General features: G+C 41.2%; 1 protein-coding gene and 1 non-coding gene across 2 annotated transcripts; both read right to left on the bottom strand.

The window, feature by feature from the left end:
* Positions 1-13,120: 13,120 nt before the first annotated feature.
* Positions 13,121-13,234, bottom strand: LOC125000464. Its single transcript, XR_007111329.1, has one exon. It is a non-coding gene; the product is annotated as a U5 spliceosomal RNA (small nuclear RNA).
* Positions 13,235-15,721: 2,487 nt separating this feature from the next.
* Positions 15,722-18,259, bottom strand: atp23 (ATP23 metallopeptidase and ATP synthase assembly factor homolog). The gene is made up of 6 exons (XM_047575506.1): positions 17,958-18,259; positions 17,678-17,723; positions 17,193-17,274; positions 16,960-17,097; positions 16,568-16,651; positions 15,722-16,482 (listed from the first exon to the last, which is right to left on the bottom strand). Exons 1-6 carry the CDS (start codon positions 18,100-18,102, stop codon positions 16,279-16,281), a joined length of 699 nt encoding a protein of 232 aa, XP_047431462.1. The 5' UTR covers positions 18,103-18,259; the 3' UTR covers positions 15,722-16,278.
* Positions 18,260-18,471: the final 212 nt, after the last annotated feature.

Here is an 18,471-nt window from a genome sequence, read left to right as displayed (position 1 = left end):
CATTAATGAGTACAATATGGCTAGCTCATTGACATGCAATAAATTCAGCCTCGACTGGATGGCATGTGGATCAGCAGACTTGAACTGCAACACAGACATGCTGTGTGCTCACTAGCCGCCGAAGAAGCCAAGTTTTGCATCTCTGCAGAAGTGAGAAGAGTTCCATACACGTCTACATTTCCAGGCCCCGGCGTCTGACGATACAAAACAGCCAACACATCACGCCCGATGAACTCCTTGTGCATGTTCTGGCAGGCACTGTTGTGCAAACAGCTCCGCTTTTTAGAGCAACTGAGCTGTCGAATATTTATTGTTTGGTTAAGGTTTCAGTGAGAAATTATGACATCAGTCGCAGCAGCGACTCGGCAAGGAGGGGACGAGGGGGAAAGGGTTGTGGGGGGGGGGGATTTCCCATTTTTCCATCAGACCAGCCCTGTCTGAGCCCAAATGTGCAGATCTGTCCAGAAAGACTTCACGGAGGGTTGAAGGATTCATCCCTGGAAAAGCCTTTGATAAAGTCAGGTTTTCATGTACTCTCAACAAAATTGGGGGCTCATTGATTGATTGGATTAAAATCCTGCCAGCCTTTAAAACTGCAAGACAAGATGCCACACTATCTGATTTGGCATTACATTTCAGCAACCTTTCAACAGAATCATAACTATTACTATCCGTACCATGAATCTAAACCTATATGCAAACGATGTCCTCCTGTTTCTAACAAACTGAAGTCACAAATCACACCGAACATATAAAACCCTTTGCTAAATTCTCCAGAATCTGACCATATGAAACCAACACCATGTTAATTTATTAATCTTAACTGCGTACTTGGAGTCTGTGACTGGCTCGCTGGTACTGGTGCACCAAAAAAGCCAAAACTACATACAATAACAGAATAATACAGCAACTCCACGTCCTTCTTCAAGTTTATTCGAATGAAATAATAATAATATTCCAACAAAGCGAAACCTCCCATCACAACATAACATCATAGTTGATATTCAGTGCCCCCATATATCAGTCCAACTGTCCCGAAAAACTGCTGAGAAACACAAAAATAATCCCTCACAGGCTTCATATGTCATGTGCTCGTGGGCCCACCCAGAAGAGTGACTGCAGCCATTTGTATTTTTTTTCATAAGCTATTTTATCATGCGCTCTGTTGTGCTGTAAACACACACGCGTCCTCCCACTCCGACGAACTGGGCTCCAGATGGAAAACCGAGCTCCGTCTTTTCCCCCCCGACGCGAGGATGGCGCATCTCGGCGCTCTTTTCATAACAAAGATTTTCAAATGTTTTCCAGACTGGATGGCAGCAGCCGCTGTGTGGCAACTCCATCAGCGTCTTGGATAATGTCTTGGCACCGTCGACTCAGATTCTGAAACATAAATAAGGCTGCTTCAAGCGCTGGCTGCTTGGCTCCAGTGGGCCTCCTCCCTGGCTGTTTAGCCCCCCCTCCTCCCCTCTTTAAGTGGGGATAAGGGATATTCACATGCTCTTGTTTGCATGTGAAAAAAGGCAGATATTTAAAGTTTTTAGACTGTACAGCTCTTCACGTCTTATAAAATTCCTCTTCAGACTTACAGTGCATCTCCAGGGTGATATATATTTGATTTATGGGGCTATAAACTGAAATCAGAGCAAAGCATTAATGAAAAAGGCTATCTGGTGTGGTTGCGGAGCTTGAAAGAAAAACTTAAAATGGAATGAGTAATGATTTTAAAGAAGCCAAAGGAGGGCAAGAGGTGTAACTTTTGGAAAGATTGAGCATAGGTGGGAAGGGGACAAAGACAGAAAGGAGAAGGAGGAGAGAAGGCCTGCAGAGGCTAACATCTATCCTGGCCTGAATTACTATCATTATTGTAATGACTCTGTAATGTTTTCTTTCCTGGACCAGTAATTGTTACCAAGCCCGCTGTTCAGAAGTGCAGGTGGACAAATTGCCGTCGAGCATTACTTTCCATGATAGCGAGGGGTACATAATCATTTCCACCATCCAGCCTTCAAACAGGACTTTTCCATCTCTCTGTCAAACTGCTTGCATTTGTGGCTAAGTTGCATGTTATACTTTTGTACAAAAAAATTAAATGAGCTTTTGCTACTGGGACGCCTAGATGTGTTATTGTACTGTTATTCAACAGAAACCTGCATGGTGTCTGTGTATAGACCATTATAAGAGAAGATAGTAGGGATTCAGACATTTCCTGCTATTCTGGCACTTTCCCCTTTCTCCAGCTCTGAACATGAGCCAGAGTTGTGTTGTATCTGCATGTATTGACCCTTTTAAACTTCCACGGTCCATATAACCCACATGAACCCCCGCCCACCACCACCTGCGGCAAACTGTCCATGACTCTTAAAACCAGCCAGATGTTGCTTAAAGTCTGGGATTCTTAAGCAGTTCCACGACCAAGATTAATGCAAATTAGTTTGGTGAAGTGGGGGGAATTTTTTTCTTTTTTTTTTTACTATTGTAGAACTTCATGCCTCTACTTAATGTATGTGCAAACGACATCTCATTAAACTAATCTAATTAGTGCAATTTCTCACTTTTGTCCTCAGCATGCCTTTTCTACTTGGTCGACCCTTTCTCTGCAGGAAAAACATGTCTGGGCTTGTTGCTCTCAGCAGTTTTAGTAAATGCTACTGTAACAAATGATGGTGTTTGCCCTTTGTGGAGTGGACCGCTGAACGTCAGTGCAACACAGGGCTTTCAACTCTAAGTTAACGACATGAAGGCCTGAAATTAAATGTTGATGTTTCACATTACTGAAATATTTTAGGCTAAGGTGCTTGAAATTTGCACCACTTTTTGTCTGTTCGGTCAGTTGTCCAAGAAGAATCATTATATACTCGAACCTGAACTAATCTATTTGTATCTATCTAATTAACACCAGACCAAAACCTTAATTGAATATAATTTCATCATATTTGACAAATTTATTTAAGTCTATTTTTAACGCTGCAAACACAAAATTGACAAAAATGTTTTAGAGAATGGTAGCAACCTAGCAAAGTTTTCTACAGGAAGCAAATATAGCTCCCCCTGGTGGCTGGCTGCAGCACGAGTCATAAGCTCCACCTCCTCCATGTTAGTGGATGGGAATCAGGCCAAACTAAAACACTAAAACACATGTCAAATATTTTTTCCTAATGCATTTTGAGGTGTCTGTTTTTGTGTTAAGTTTTGTTTTAGTTAATATAGTTAATTAAACAAAAACGCATGGGATTAGTGTGGACGGGTCACCGATAATGCAGCTCCATGTGGCTCCACTCTCGGAGCCTACTGCACACACTCTGGCTATAAACTCACAAGACAGCGCTGCCCATATCCCCAAGAACTAGCATCAGTTTGGCCAATCTTAGGTAGTAGGATTGCATTGTCCATATTTATATACAGTCTATGGATGGGACTGACATATCAGATAATTGACAAATGAGTTTGTCAAAATGTATTTGAGTTGCAGCTTTAACCAAAACATGCATACAATAAAACACTTTGCTGAAAGTAAACTTTTGCTGATATCCATCTATCAATTGCCAGTAGCCACATAAATGTGTTGTCTAGAAGTTACATATTACTACAGGCACACAATGCAGCCTTGGAACTTCCATGCTGCTTTCCTTTTTCAGATATTAGTGCCACAGAAGCACTTTATCCCCCCTTCTTTTTTTTTACCCACCAGCGACTTTGTTTTCAGTCCCAGATGGTCTTTAAAGTCCTTGCAGGCGAACATACATCAAAAGGCGAATTCCACATCTCTTGAAAGTGTTGTAATTACCAACGTGAATGCAACACATATGTGACGCACACTGCATCAATCATACAGTAACACCTGATTTCAATCACCCCGCCATGGCTGCAGCGATCGTTTTGACGCCCACAGAATAGCTGAATGCCTGAAAGAGGAAAACTGGGATATTAGTTAAAACTGTCATTTTCATTGTTTTCACGAAACGAGAAGCGTTCTCATGTGAGAATATTATTTTAGCTGTCTTCCCCACAGTAAATTTGGGGAAAAAAAGAAAGAAACTTGACATAATAAAAACATGTCAACTTCCCAGTCCACAAATAAAAAAATTACTTTTTTATTTTGATGAGAAAGACGAGATGTTTTAGGGGAGATGTTTTGCATTCTCAGACTCGACCACAAATCCTTTCAGCCACTGATAATCTGTAAACTGCACGGCTTTCGCGCTGCACTTCCCAGAAATTCCCTCATAATGAAGTAGTCCGAGACGGCACCGTGGTTTTCTGCAAGTGATGCTGTGTTGATTTGCGTTATAGTTGTCACAGATTAATTCTATCAGATTCATCAAAGTTTCCAGCTAGAAGTACTTCACATAAGGGTGGTGGCAGTGTAACGAACTGTAAACATGTATTAATACCTTATTGTTAAGCCCCACAACATCACTTAAAACATTAGCATGCAATTTGAGTACTGTTTCTATCCACTTACCAGATGTACTGCCAACATGTACTGTCCTTTTAGCTCTACGTTTGGTCTCCACCAGCTGTGCGGATCGATATTGAAACATCGATACTTCCGATACCTGGTACTAAAACTCTAAAATCAATTCTCAAATCAAAATATCGATACTTTCAATACTTATTGTTATTCGAGGTAATGTGGGAACACAGTGGAAAGTTGTGGCAACACAACAAACTTTGTGAAACACCTCAGGTTAAACCACAACACAGAATACAAGGCATTTATGATGAGTTGGACAGAAGGTGAGAGCGCAACATCAGAAATATGATGCAAGTTTCCATTTTATGGTAGTTCTCAATAAATTATTTTAATGGTCTTATTGTTTTACATATTTAATTTTTTAGTGTTTGAAACAGTTTCACATATTTTGTATGATTGTGTAGTTTTTTCTAGTTAGGGTGTATTTACACAAAGTATCAGTATCGGATCTGTATCATATCGGAGAGGAAATTGGTGGTATCGAACATCAAGGGCAAATATCCGGTTACTTAGCTGTTGTAGCTGTTAGATGCTAGTCGCTAACTGCTCTTAAAGTAGCTTTAATTCTTACTGAAGTCAAATACTCACTCTCTAATGGTCAGTCACTCTACGGATTTTCATCCTTTATAACATTTTAAAGAGCTTTACTTGTATTCGTACAGACTTGACTTGCATTTTTTTTTTTTTTTTTTGCAGGGCATCATTCGCATATGTTATTATTCAGCCGCTGGCTTATTGTCTTTGGCCCTCACCCACCATGGTGTAAGTCGGCGAGCCTCGCCATGCTGCATGGGAGCGACATGTTTCTGGTCAGTGACTCATGCAGCATGTTGAACCATGTGAAACCACAGCTCTGTGCCCTTGTGTTAGCCTGCCAAAAGGCCTATAGTGCTGTCGGAGCGTGCCTCACAAGCCGTTTCCATGCTCTCTCAGCTAGCAAACTTGCAAACAGCTGCGTTTTCCATCAGAAGTGGTTTCTGGAGATGTGTTCGCCCCCGTCCTCCTGATGGGGGGAGAGGGGAGTGACAGGACCGGAGGGATTGGGAGGTGAGGCTGCAGATAAAAGTGAGACGTGCCTCGTACGCAATGGTACAGTCCGTGTGCACATTTATTAACCTCGGCGTATTGAATAATGCAGAATGAGATTTAGTAAAACTTTAGGAAGGTCACGGTGGCCTGTGGGGCAAAGCCAATCAGAGAGTTTTCTTAACTAATGAACTGTGAGATGAGTCACTTAAACTCACATTAAAGGAAGGACTTTTTAGTAAGAAACGCTGTGCCTTGCCCCGAATACAGGTTCGGTCTTGTGTGCAGTTTGTGAACTTAATGCAGGGATTTCAAAAGAAAACAAATCATTCACGAAGCCTGAGCATCAGTCAGGCTTTCCTTCATTACACTGCCACGCCTCCCCCATACTGGGAGGGTATTAACTCTATAACACATGAACAAGGATGCATATGCGGCGTGTACTTTTATAATGACACAATAATTGTCTCTTCCACAGGTTAATTTGCAGGTTAATAAATTTGGATTAAGGCAAGTGTAAAGAGAAGAGGACTGTCATGTGGAACGGGAAGCAGCATCAGAGTGACCTCTAGTGGATCCACGAGCAATTTTAATACGGAGTCGATTCTCTTTTAACGTTCTGTGTTGTTATTCTGTTAAAAATGTGAGGCCATTACAAAACAGATTGAATTTAATCATAACTCAGAACTGAATGGCTCCAACAGAAATGCGCGCGCGTATCCATCATAAATGGCAGTGCGGAGGTTTTAAGAGGCAACCGCATGATTGGATGGTCTCTGGGGGGAATGGAGAAATCAAAAACATTCTCCCTTTTCTCATCAGCTGTGGCAGAGTTGCCCTTGAGCAAGGCACTCAATCAATGATGTATTAAAATGTGTGAGTGTGTGCCGGGCGGGTTAGGGAGGGGTGTTCCCCTCTGCCACCTTGGTAATCAAGCCTTGATTTGGCCCCCGTGGCTCACATTAATGCTCCGAGTGTCAGTGTTTTTAACATTTGAAGGGTGAACACGACAATCTTGGCTAGGTTCTAAAAACAATCCTTAATTGGACAACTTTAAAAAAACAAACTAAAAACAACAGTTTATTGTGTTGCTGACTTTAATATTTTGTCGGAGGCCTGCGCCGGGCTAATTGTTTTACAGTCTGACTGGGCCATCTTTGCATGTCCCTTTGCCTTCATCCCTTCACGTTCCTAGTTATTAACGTCGCCAGAGTTCAACGCCTTACTCTCACTTCAGTGAATCAGATAAGTAAAGTTTACACAGGTCGTGTTCTAAGCGTGTTATCGTTTTGTTTACTCTTTAATTGCCCGCCGGCTGAGGCGCTGGGGAAAGGGCCCGAGCCAGCAGCTGATCAATAGCCGTTGTGAAAAAGCAGGGTGGTGGGCCGATCCTGGCTCATCTGCCGCTGACTAATGAGTGTGATGCGTGGCGGGGATACGGGGTCGGAGAACAACCTCACCCCTCTGGATAACGAACCCCCGTGAGTTAGGGCGTACGTTAACTCAGGGAAATGATAATTAGACAGTTCTGAGTTCAAGAAGTGCTCTCATTTCGACATAAAGTTCTTTTTTGATGATTCGAGGCGACGCCACCAAACTAGTTTGTTGTGTTGTACCAGACACTTTGTCCTGGGAATCAAGTTTGGTTTGACAAAAATCTCCTACCTGAGCAATTAAGTGAGTTCTTGAGAGCCATGTTTCTTTTGACAGTTGTAAAACAAAAAAAATAAAAATCAAATGTTACCAGACATATTCTGTCCAAAGAAGAACAAAGCTGTAATTGTAGCACCCTGGAAGTTTGAAAAACCAAACTCTTGACCTTTCAGATACTGGACAGTAAGTCTTTCTCTAGCCACAGACTAAATCTGCTGTCCCAGTTCCTATCTACTATGTCAAAGGCAGGCGATTGTCAGAAAAAAAAGGACATTAATCCTTTCCTCGCACAGGTCTTCGGTAAAAACACCGTAATCCCTCCAGTTGTGGATGTTCAGGTTCAGCGGCTCGGCGAGCTCAACCACACAACTGTGACAAAGCCTCCAGATTGGAGGACAGTTATCGGGACTTTGCGACGCAAAGAGACGAGAGGTCAGACTAAATTGGCTCACCAGAGAGCGGGGTCCACCCTTCAGGCAATCTCGCGCTCCTCCCTTCAATGAATTGGAAGTCCCACCGGCCGCCCGCTCGGCTCCGAGGAGGCCAGCCGTGTTTCACAAATGGGGCGAAGAGGAGAACGAGGTGATCCTCCGCCGTCCTTGGTGTTTCGCATGACAAAGTATTCAAAGGCAGCAGAGGTTTCGGCCCTAGCTGGCTTCCATCCTCCAGAACTGTTCTTAAGCCTCTTAGATTTCATATAAAGGTGTTTAATTTTGCACAGGAATGGCTTGCATTGATCTTTGAGACTCTTTCATCTGTAATTCTGTTGAATTAACTTCTGTTCTTTAAACTCCCCCCACAGCTTCTTCACAATCAGCATGATGCCCAGGTCATTTTTGTAACAATCGATAAACCATATTTCTACAGTGGGAGAAACATTATGTGCAATGTGAAAAGTGTCACTAGTAGCAAACCCGCAAAAAAATAATCCCCTGACTGTAATTTCCATTTAACTGTTGAAAACCTATTTAGCATCTCTCAGCTCTTTGTTTTGGTGTTATGGCTCAAACATATTGGTTTGGTTTTGACCTCGCCTCTTAAATCTGTACAGTTTCCACAGGTTGCAAGTTTACTTCTAGCTAGCTGCCCACCACCAGAGATAGTTAGCAACTACCCTTGGACAGTAAGCCAAGCACTGAGCAGCTAAGGATGGAGATAATCCTTCATCTGAGTAAAGCTTGGTTTATACAACCGGCCATGGGAGGCTACACCAGTCAAAGTGCTAGCATTTCTGCAGTGTTAGGTAATTACGCCTCGTTTCAATGGTCCAGACCTACGTCATGTGTTATTGCCACAAGATGTCTGGTTTTCTTGCGTCATGTTGTTTCCTTACAGTCTCACTGAAGGACTGTTTACTCAACTACAGAGAGATGCTGTGGATGGGAATTGGTTAAGAACTAAGGTAAAAGGTGAACTAATATTGAACATGCAACGTGCTCAGACAAGTAATACCAAATTCATGCTTATATGTGCTAGCTAACTGTGTTTAAATGTTTAAACATTTTAAACTCACTCACTTCTCACTCCTATCAACATCCACTCATCCAAGGTCAGATAAGTTGTGTGCTTCTCATGAGGGTCAGACATCTCATCTCACAATTGAATCTGTCAATTAGGTATGTTTATGTTTATGGCAGTTGCACGCCCCCCTACTATTGCTCACATTTGAAATAATAATGATTATAAAAAAACAATATTTCAACCTGTGTATTATCTTAATAGCTTAATATTGAATGCAAAATTATAATGATAATGTATATTTATAAGTAGCAGTAGTAGGTAGGGGGTACCTACTTAATCTCTCCATCAGTTGGGAGTCCTTAGCCTCTCCCATGTTTATAGGTATCATTTGCTTTTCCACATCTTGCACTTCACTCCTTTCTATTTTGTTATCTAAGTTTCATACATTTAATTTTTTTGTCAGCCCATTTGTTTGGCTCAATAGTCCCCCTGCTTTATTTCTCCAGTTAGTTGAAATGATCCCGTCGTTTGCAGGTCCGTCCTCACATCCACGACATATTCCCAAGCTTTCAGCTCAGCCTGCAGAGTTTATCAAATTACTTTCCCAGGATACATGACTCACAATACTTGTCAAGGTTAGCAGAGCTGGCTGTTAGGATTTATTAATGAGCCTGTGGCTTTAGGGAGAGTTAATAAAAAGAAAAACAGCCCTGCTCTTACCCTGGGACACTGTCCAGCGGTTGTTATGTTAATCACTCAGGCCTAATTAATACCATGCATATTATTAGTGAAATGAAGATTCAAATGCCAGCATGAGTTAATTACTGCTGTACAAGTCCTGTAGCCCACATTTCTCCTGTGAATGTCAACAGCCTGCCAGCGCTAATTTACCTGAATGCCTCTCATCTGCACCAGGAAATGAGTGAATGGCACAATGTTTTCAGACCGAAAGGAGGGGATGAGGAGAATGTGCACGTATTAAAGAAAACGTGAGACCTTTGTAGTGTCATCTAATGGGATCAATTTATAAAAAAAATGTAAAAATTCTGTTACCTGTTTTAGTTCTTTTGACGCTCGGCTGTCCAGCCAAATATGTGCTCAGCTTTTGCACAGGATGTTTAGCGGTATCAGGATGATCTACAGTGCGCCTATGTGTGTGTTTTAGGGGGATTTCCTGATGTAATCTCCAGTCCTTTCATTCCTAATAAACCTCATCCAGTGTGCCACAAATCCCTCGCCTTGTTGTCGTTATCGAGACGACGTGGGAAAAGGAAAAAGGCACTTAACCAACTTACCACCTCCTTCCTTCTCTATTTGACTTCAGATGAGTGAAAACAGGACGGCCACACATGACAGGACTCGTGATCTCTATCGTAGTATAGGCCATCATCATCTTCATCATAGCAGCTCATATACAGCAGATCCGTCTCATGCATAGCTCCACAGTTTAAAGCTCATCCACCTTTACATACTGAAACCTGTCTGAAGGAGAATGAGGCAAAGTGAGATAGAAAAAGGCACGGTGTCTGCATATCTGTGGTATCAGTCCATGCAGGTAGCTCTGCTTCCAGCTCACTGTGATGAAGGTGAATGAGCGTTGTCTGTGATGCATTCAAAGTCATTCAGCAGCTCTACCGACATCTGAGCAAACGATATCTTCGGTGAAAAGAATTCAAACAGTTCACAGTGATATCTAGACGTTTAGACAAAACACTCAGTTTTGTTATTAGAGTCAACCAATTCACCGTATTTCTATTTAAGTAAATAGGTGGTGTTTAGTTGGTCAAAGAGTTGTATTTAAATTGTATAAAATGTTAGCTACATAAGATGATCTCTGCCAACTTTAAACAGCTCCTTAATTAATCCTCAACTTGCACACATAATTAATTAATTTACATGCCCCCCCCCCCACACAGTCTCAAACGGAGCTTCCCTGCTGGGCAAGTTAATTGTCAGGTTAGACGCTTCGCCTCCAGAGAATTTGTGCTGTGAATCCTAATGATTTCAACGGTTTCTTCCACCTCAATTGTTCCCTGTTAATAACAGCTTAATGAATAACAGGGTTACGGGTAATTTTGAAATAAAAGTACTGCAAGTTATATTTGTTAGTTGTTGAGAATACTCACTGATCACTATGGGATTTAAATAATAGAGTAGAAGAAGAAACGTTGCTGCCTTTAGCATGCAAAGGTGGATGCTATTCGAAGTTTAAGGTAAAATTTTATTGAAAATAAATGTAGAATTGCTGCTACTGCATGTTTACATTTTAATACGTATGATATCTACGTATTTTAATACGCGTGTCGTCTCGATAACGACACCAAGACGAGGGATTAGGAAATTATGTGCTGCTCTCAAACCAACAACCCATTAGCTTTTTGTCTTTGTGTGCATCAAATATTAAATAATAATAATATTAAAAAGTGAGCTTCAGAGATACAAGAAAGTTTATTTAGTTTGGTCCATTGGTCAGAGCAAGGCTGGCTGCTGCCTCCTTTATCCAGGGTTTTTCCTAAACTAAGTCAGCTAGCATTAGCTTTACAATATTATTACTGTATTAGCAAGAAAGTCGCTAACATTAACGAAATATTACTTTCACTGAACTAGTAATAAAAATACTGCCACAGTAATAACACAACTAGTAACTGTACAACTTATATAATAATGCTAACACTGCTTTGTTAATTACTTCTTCTGCTGCCTTTACAAGCCTCAACTTTACTAGCGACTAGCGACCGCATTAGCACTTACCAGCAGCCTGCGCTACATTTTCATGCTAAATTCGATATTTATCTTTTTGTGTGTTCAATGTGCTGTCTGAATTATCCGAAGAAATGGAAAAAAATACGGCAAGTCTGGGAAATTGTCAGTCCGTAAATTGTTTGGGGATATAAGCCATGGTTTCCATGTTTCCTTTGCGCTTTGTAAAGCAAAAAATACAGCATAGCATTCATGACTTTAAAGCACATGAACAAATGTAAGTCAGAATAATGGCTTCCCATTTTGGGAAATGAGACATTTCGAGTAGCATACACAGCCGTGCTACTCAGGCCTTTACCTTGGACAAGCTATCAGTGCTGAGGTGTGATGATGGCAGCTGATAAAACAAGGTTCACTGTGGCCATCTTTAGAAATGCACTCTTGTCCTCAATCAGCTGCATATGATTGTTCTCCTCAGGCTAAAGAACAGGCGACTGGGCTCGATATATTTTTTGTTCAAGCGTTTCCCCTGAGAACCGGAGATGGGACAGAGAAATGGCCATCTTGGCCAAAGGATGCCACGTCGAGCAGCCTTTTCCCCAGGTCTCTCCTCCGCCTCTTTCTTTCACCGGTTTCATTTCAAAGTCGTTCGAGACCTTGACAAGGAAACGTGCATGTCAAACACGTTTTCCCTAAAAGCTCATCACGTGTTTTTATTTATTTATTTTTTCCTGAAAAGGTGTATTGTGCTGAAAGATTCATGCAAACGTGGTGGTCGTTGAACAAGAAACGCCAATCTCAAAGCAGTTTTATAATTCATGGCTAAATAATTCAGCAGTCTCTCATTATCAAGCCCACTCCTGTGAAGAGCAGACACCTCAAAACTTCACAAAGGCAAGTGGGTGTCCTCGCTCCTAGCCGCCTCTCCTGCGCTACAACTAAATCTGACATTATTCTAATTAATGAGATGAGTTCATTACTCCTCTCGGGGTTAATGTGTTGTCCTACAGCAGATTAGTGAGGGGATTTCAGTGTTGCCGGAGCATCCTAATTACATCACAGTGGGTGCTGCCTGCTTAAATAGATGGAATAATGAAAGTCGTCACTCTTCTCAGCAGCAACTTGATTGCCGTGCCCTATTTCTCCTCATAAAAGGCGCTGCATTCACCTGGAACAGGAGTCAATGAAATGAATTCAATTATATGTATCAATAAAACGGTCACAGCAATTTCATTTTGAGATTGGGTTGGAGTTAGAATTAGTGGGGCAAAACTGCCATCTAAAGGACAGAGACGGTACTGCGGTCTCAAATGAGAGTTGGGGAGCACAAATGAGTAAAAGGTAGAAGCTGGCAATTAGTTAAGGACACATACGGGAGTAAAAGTGCTTCCATAATTAAAAAAAAAAATGGAAAATGGAATAATTACAAGTATTTGCCTAAAACACACGAATATTTATTTTATTTGTATATATTTATTTTTTATGTAAAGTAATTTAATTCCCAGTAGTTATTAGCTCTTTCATAGGATGGTCTGTTAAACTGTAAACCACCAGTCAACCACTGGTAGATCTGAGCTGACATTGGACTTCATAATAATAATAAATAATAATAACGGTGAACATGTTTAGTCGATAAGAATAATTATGTGACAAAAACGCTAACTCTTAACCGGGGAATCCATATAAGTTCCTATTTTACATCAGTCTTAGTTTGCTTTGCATCGCCGCATATACAGACACAAGAGTGCAGAACGAGGCATGGATCTGAGATGCTTATTAGTTTAATATTGAACAGTATTAGGAAGCCCCGCTTTCGCAGGGCATCAAAAAATTGAGATAAACTCTTGTTGTTCCTCTCCACGGAAATCTTTAGTAAAAGGCGAAAGATTTATACGATCTGAAGAGAAACAAGAGTGCATACTCTGACAGCGTCCAAGTGACCGACCCCATTCTCGGCCCTAGCGTTCTCGCTTATGGTTTCACGAAAAACAAAAAAACATACTTTTACCAAATTTATGCTCAAGACGTAAATCAACAAAATTACAAAAGTACTACGACATAAAACACTAACGAGCAGTTGAAAGAATAACTTAACAGATTATATTTTAGATTGTCTTACGTTCGCTGTGCATTGTGGGAAAAGGCGGCCGTGACTCCGCCCCATATCATTTTCGTTTTTATATAATGTTTTCTGTGAGAGAATCTCTTTCACCAGAACATTATGTGGTTCTTGGATAAAGAAGCGAAGTGATTTTACCATGTGCTGCAATGATTTTACTGTATGTAAAGTATTAATAGTATTAAAGTCTCATTGACGGCTAAGACAACCCCACGCCACACACACACAAACACACACACACACACACACACACATACACACACATCTACTATGTTACTATCTTTGTGGGGACCTTGTGCTGGTGAGGACAATCCCTAGACCTGTACTTTTCTATTTAAAAAATCCTATAAATGGTAAGGACAAAGGGAATGAGCAATAAAATAAGTGAAATAAGTAGAACGACATTTAAAGTTAGTTTGATCCTTGCCAAGTCTTAACCCTTGTTTAAGAGTGTATCTTTGTGGGGTCCAACAGTTGAAAAAATGGTCACACACAAACTTATAAAGCATTATTCATTTTCTTGTTTAGTTTGTATTTCTTGCCACAAACTGGTATATTTTTTTTACATTCAAAAAAAAAAAAAAAAAAAACCAGACTTTGATTCCATAACCTAATTTGTTCTTCTCCCTTTGTACTTACATGATAATCCTATGCTAAAAGTAGAAGGGAGTTATTAAACTAATATCCTCTGCTTGTGTGTGTCAAATTTCTTTATAGCCTCACAAATCATATTTTTTTGTCTATTAAAAATGTTCAAATTGGAAAGTCATTGTGAAAATAATAATATCCAACTTTGCAGCGCACCTCAGCTCTAACTAACCTTTTAGCATGTTTTAGCTTGTAATTTTGTTTTTTTCAGCCCGCTGCTTGAATGGTTTGATTTACTCTCACTGTTCTGTCATTATGGTATCATTTCTTTTTTCTCCTTTATTGTTAAATAAGGTCTTTACAAGCAATAGACTGGGAAAGGAGAGAGTTAGCGGCTAGCTTGCAGGCAAAATGTAGCCTTTAGCAGCTGTAATCCAACTCAGGAGTTGCTAGAGGCCATAACGAGGTTTAAAGGAGAATGAATATTGGATGGATATTTATTAAATTAACTACAAAGCTGAATTAAGGCTCCAGGTTCAATTGGCTGTTTGGCTAATAAGTGTAACTTTACACATTGTTAAAACACAGTTTCTGACTAAATTTGTCTCCTATTTATACCACGTTATACACTTGAGAAAAAAGAGTAACAAAATAAAATCCACTCTGTGACTGAGGTCACATCTTTTACAACTTCAGCATCTTAGGAAATTGGCAACCTTGTGGAGATTTGTCCTTCTTCAATAAAATTTCATTGCCGTTGTTGTTTAATCAGCGGATTCATGTCATTTGACAGTATTTATATATTTCTATGAGACTACATTGTGGAGGTGGGTTTTTATAGGACTCATGACCTCTGTTATGTCTGCGGTCCACAATCTTGAGTCTTCTCACAAATTCTCAGCCTCGTTTTATGCGTCTAATTGTATCACAAGTATTTGGCAGTCGGCATTTGATATGTGCACAATTCCCCTGACTAATGCTATTGTTTTGCATGATTTCTTTATTTAGACTGCTTTGGGTGTATGACATTGCACAAATCCAAATATTATTTCAGTCTTTAGTCATCTTGTGTTTGCCTCACATTAATCTGCCTTGAAGCGGTTCGTCATTTTTTATCTGTTAAGCTGCTAGAATTAGCCTAATCCCCGCTGCCTGTCCCGTCCCACCCACTCGTCTTGTTCAAAACCGCGCTCATCTCGTGCCGTTGTGAAGTTTTCCAAGTGGAGAACGCCGAGCGTCACTCTTGTGTGACTTTGTGTTTACAACGAGAGGCTGTTGTCTTTGAGATAGGCAGAAGTCGAGGAGGTAAAAGACCATGAAGCGGGGTGGATTATGAGGCTAATTCCCTTATAACTTTTTTCCTTCATTAATCTCTGGCAGGATATGAGAATCTTTAAATGCTAATGTCCCATAAAGATGTCAGCAATGACATTTTACAGTGGCTGCACAGATGTGAAGACAGTTGACTGTGTTGTGGTGGAAGAACTTTTCCTGCTTCACTCGTCTCACTCGTCTCTGTTAGGATTAGACAGAATGTGTTCAAAACAGAGAGACACTTGCTTATCCTTCCTCTGCGAGTCAAAAGTTCAAACGTTCTGGACCAAGGTCAAAAATAACAGGCTTTTCTTGTCCTTTAATATAACTTTGAGAGGCTTGTTGAGACTGGAAACTAAAAAATGAGACACACAGACATGAAGTCAAACTTGTTTTTCTTTTTTCCCTCTCTGAGGAATTAAACTTTAATTCAAATACAATTTCATTCTGTTGCATTTAAGCACAATCAGATTTATTTACAGGAAATTTGTGGAGGTCATGATGGCAACAAGATGGAGAGCATCTGAAAGAAATACAGCACGTCCTCACTTGCCGTTACAGGACTTTCACAGCAAACACTGATGGACAGAAAGGAAGTCTTGTGCTTCCTTAACAGCACCCACTGATTAACCTAAAAACACAAGAAAAACAACTAGTGCCTCATCTAATATTTCACTTCAAGAGCAAAATCAGTCCTTACATTTGCTTTACATATAATTAGTGTCCGAAGAGGTGGAAAATGAAATGTTCTGCAGCTCCCTTCTTTGTCTCCCGATTCAAGGACAAATCATTCTCTGACAATCCATTTTGAATGGACGCGATCACATCAACACAGTCTTCCCGTTCAGGCTGCTACGCTGACCAAGGCCCCTGAGGTCACGCATCTCGCCGGCATCGCCGCCCTCCGGAGCACCCTCGGGAGTTTGACGAAAACGCGCCACTAAAGGTTCGCGTAGTATCGATCTCTGTTCATGTAATCTCTGTAGGCGAACTTGGCGTCCTTCTTGCTGTGCGGGATTCGCCCGAACGGAGCGTGGTCGTTGAAACACGAGTCGAAGACGTCGTCGACAATCTCCTCCGCCTTCGCCCGGCTGATCTTCCTCACGGCCAGGATGGAGCGCAAGGCACGGCCACGAACGCACTCCTGCGCAAGGAGAACAGATGAGTTAAGCTTCAGATCGGAGCCAAAGGCTAAAATAAAAACCCGCACGAGTAACGTTGGCAAATACCTGGTGATGCTGCTTTAGGCCAAAGTTGAATCTGGTTAATTCATTTGTAAAGGTGCAGTCTCCACTGAGGTTAGCTGCCCGGATCTAAAACAGTGACACAGAAAAACTCTGAATAATCAACTCAGCAAGACTTCTAGGTCAGCAGAATAAAGATAGTTCCCTCTGTAAGTTTGGACCAAACATCTAAACAGCTAGAGCAAATCTAATGTGGAGGATTTCCTAATTGAAATAAACCCTCTAAACTATTGTGTTTATGAGAACACGGATCTTCAAGGGAAACTATATTTTTCTTAAGAAGGCCAACAGGTTATCGTGGATTTAAATATTGACTTTGTGAACACGCATAGCAACTGTTTTATCAGGAAGTCAACGACGAACCTATTGTTACTCACCTCAGAACAAGCCAAATGCCTATAGTTGTTGAACCAGTCCACGTTGGCCCGGCAGTGGTCGAAGGCGTGGATGAGCTCATGCGTGACCACTCGGTTCATGTGGGCCTGCTGGTGGATGTTGTTCTGACACAAAACGATCTGGAAACACACGCACACACACCATTGTAACGGCCGGCCGAGTTCCTCACAATCCCCAACAGCCCGCGGTGTCTTTTCGCTGCCGTCTGTCTTACTTGAGAGGAGGCTGAGTCGAAGCCGCCGCTGACCGTCCCGTCACAGTCTTCACAGGAGAAGTGGCGGTCTTTGAACAGCTTGCTGTTTTGGCAGACACATGCATTTAGAACGTCGTTGCATGTACACAGTAGAGTTTAGTTGCAAATCAAGACTGACATTAAGGTTACGCTAAATTCCAAAATGATTTATCAACATTAACCGTTTGTGGGGAAAAGAACCACATATGGACACTTGGGCACATATTTTAAATTGCGTCGCTGTGCCTCTCAGTAAGATTGAGAAGCATGTGCTGTTAGGTCCACCTCTGCATGAACACCTATAAAGGGTTAAAACCATTCAACATGCAAAGGCAGTTGTGACATTTGCATTATTTCTTTGCGTCAGCAAGAATATTGAAAACACAAGATCTGTAGGCAAATGAAACATATGTATGAAAGCCAAATATATTTAAGCTATTGGACTTTTACTTTGAGATGACACATACCATCCTGAATTCTTCATGGCACTGAGGAGGAGCTGCGCATAAGGACCTGAGAGAAACACACACACAGATAAGACAGCTGGAGCTCAGAGCTACAGTCAGCATTCATTATCAAGATCCACTGAAGTCAAACGTACAACGACTATAAAACACTGACCATGCATATGTATTTAAATCTCCAACATATCTGGTAGACATGTCATTTCATAGTAACATATCAACTACTGTCTGCAGGAAATGACATTCCCTTCAACATGCTACATTAGCAGGTCTCCATACTCACTAGTGTCCAATGCTAACTGTAACATGACCTGACACTTGTGGTTGAAAGTGAACAGGCTCTGTGCGATTGCGCTCGGCTTGCTGTCCGTTTTTCTCTTCGGGAATAAGTCGTATCCATACTCCTCCTCTTGTTTACTCTGGTCCATCGTGTAAAATGCTGCTTCACCTGGTTAGCCACAGCTAGCTAGCTAGCAAGAGAGGTCATCGTCACTGGCTTGCATGTCACGTGGTAGCTTTAGGTTAAAGGTAATGAATGTGAATTTTCAGTCGCGGCGTGACGGGTGGTCGCCCATACACAAAAAGCCAAGGAATGTGGTTCACGTTAAAAGGAAATAAAGAAAAATAAAACTTGCGTTTTATTAGAGTTTTCTCCGAGACCATTTGTGCGGTAAAGATCGTCTATTGAGAATTCTCGGGAGAAATCGTTAGCGCGGATGAGAATTTGGGTGCTGTTTGTGAGTGAGCCATCCATTCACTGAAATTTTGTCTGGCAATAATACTTTAGAACCATTCAA

Source organism: Mugil cephalus, chromosome 22, assembly GCF_022458985.1.
Source record: "Mugil cephalus isolate CIBA_MC_2020 chromosome 22, CIBA_Mcephalus_1.1, whole genome shotgun sequence".
Lineage (NCBI taxonomy): Eukaryota > Metazoa > Chordata > Actinopteri > Mugiliformes > Mugilidae > Mugil > Mugil cephalus.
This window is presented reverse-complemented; position numbering and strand designations above follow the sequence as displayed.

Bases quoted from the DNA above. Each gene is read 5' to 3' on its own strand.
- atp23 (XM_047575506.1), bottom strand. From the start codon at position 18,102: ATGGACCAGAGTAAACAAGAGGAGGAGTATGGATACGACTTATTCCCG. The intron at 17,275-17,677 runs GTATGTGTCATC...CTGCCAAAACAG, and splicing joins GCCATGAAGAATTCAGGATG to CAAGCTGTTCAAAGACCGCC. The intron at 17,098-17,192 runs GTAAGACAGACG...GTGTGTTTCCAG, and splicing joins TCGACTCAGCCTCCTCTCAA to ATCGTTTTGTGTCAGAACAA.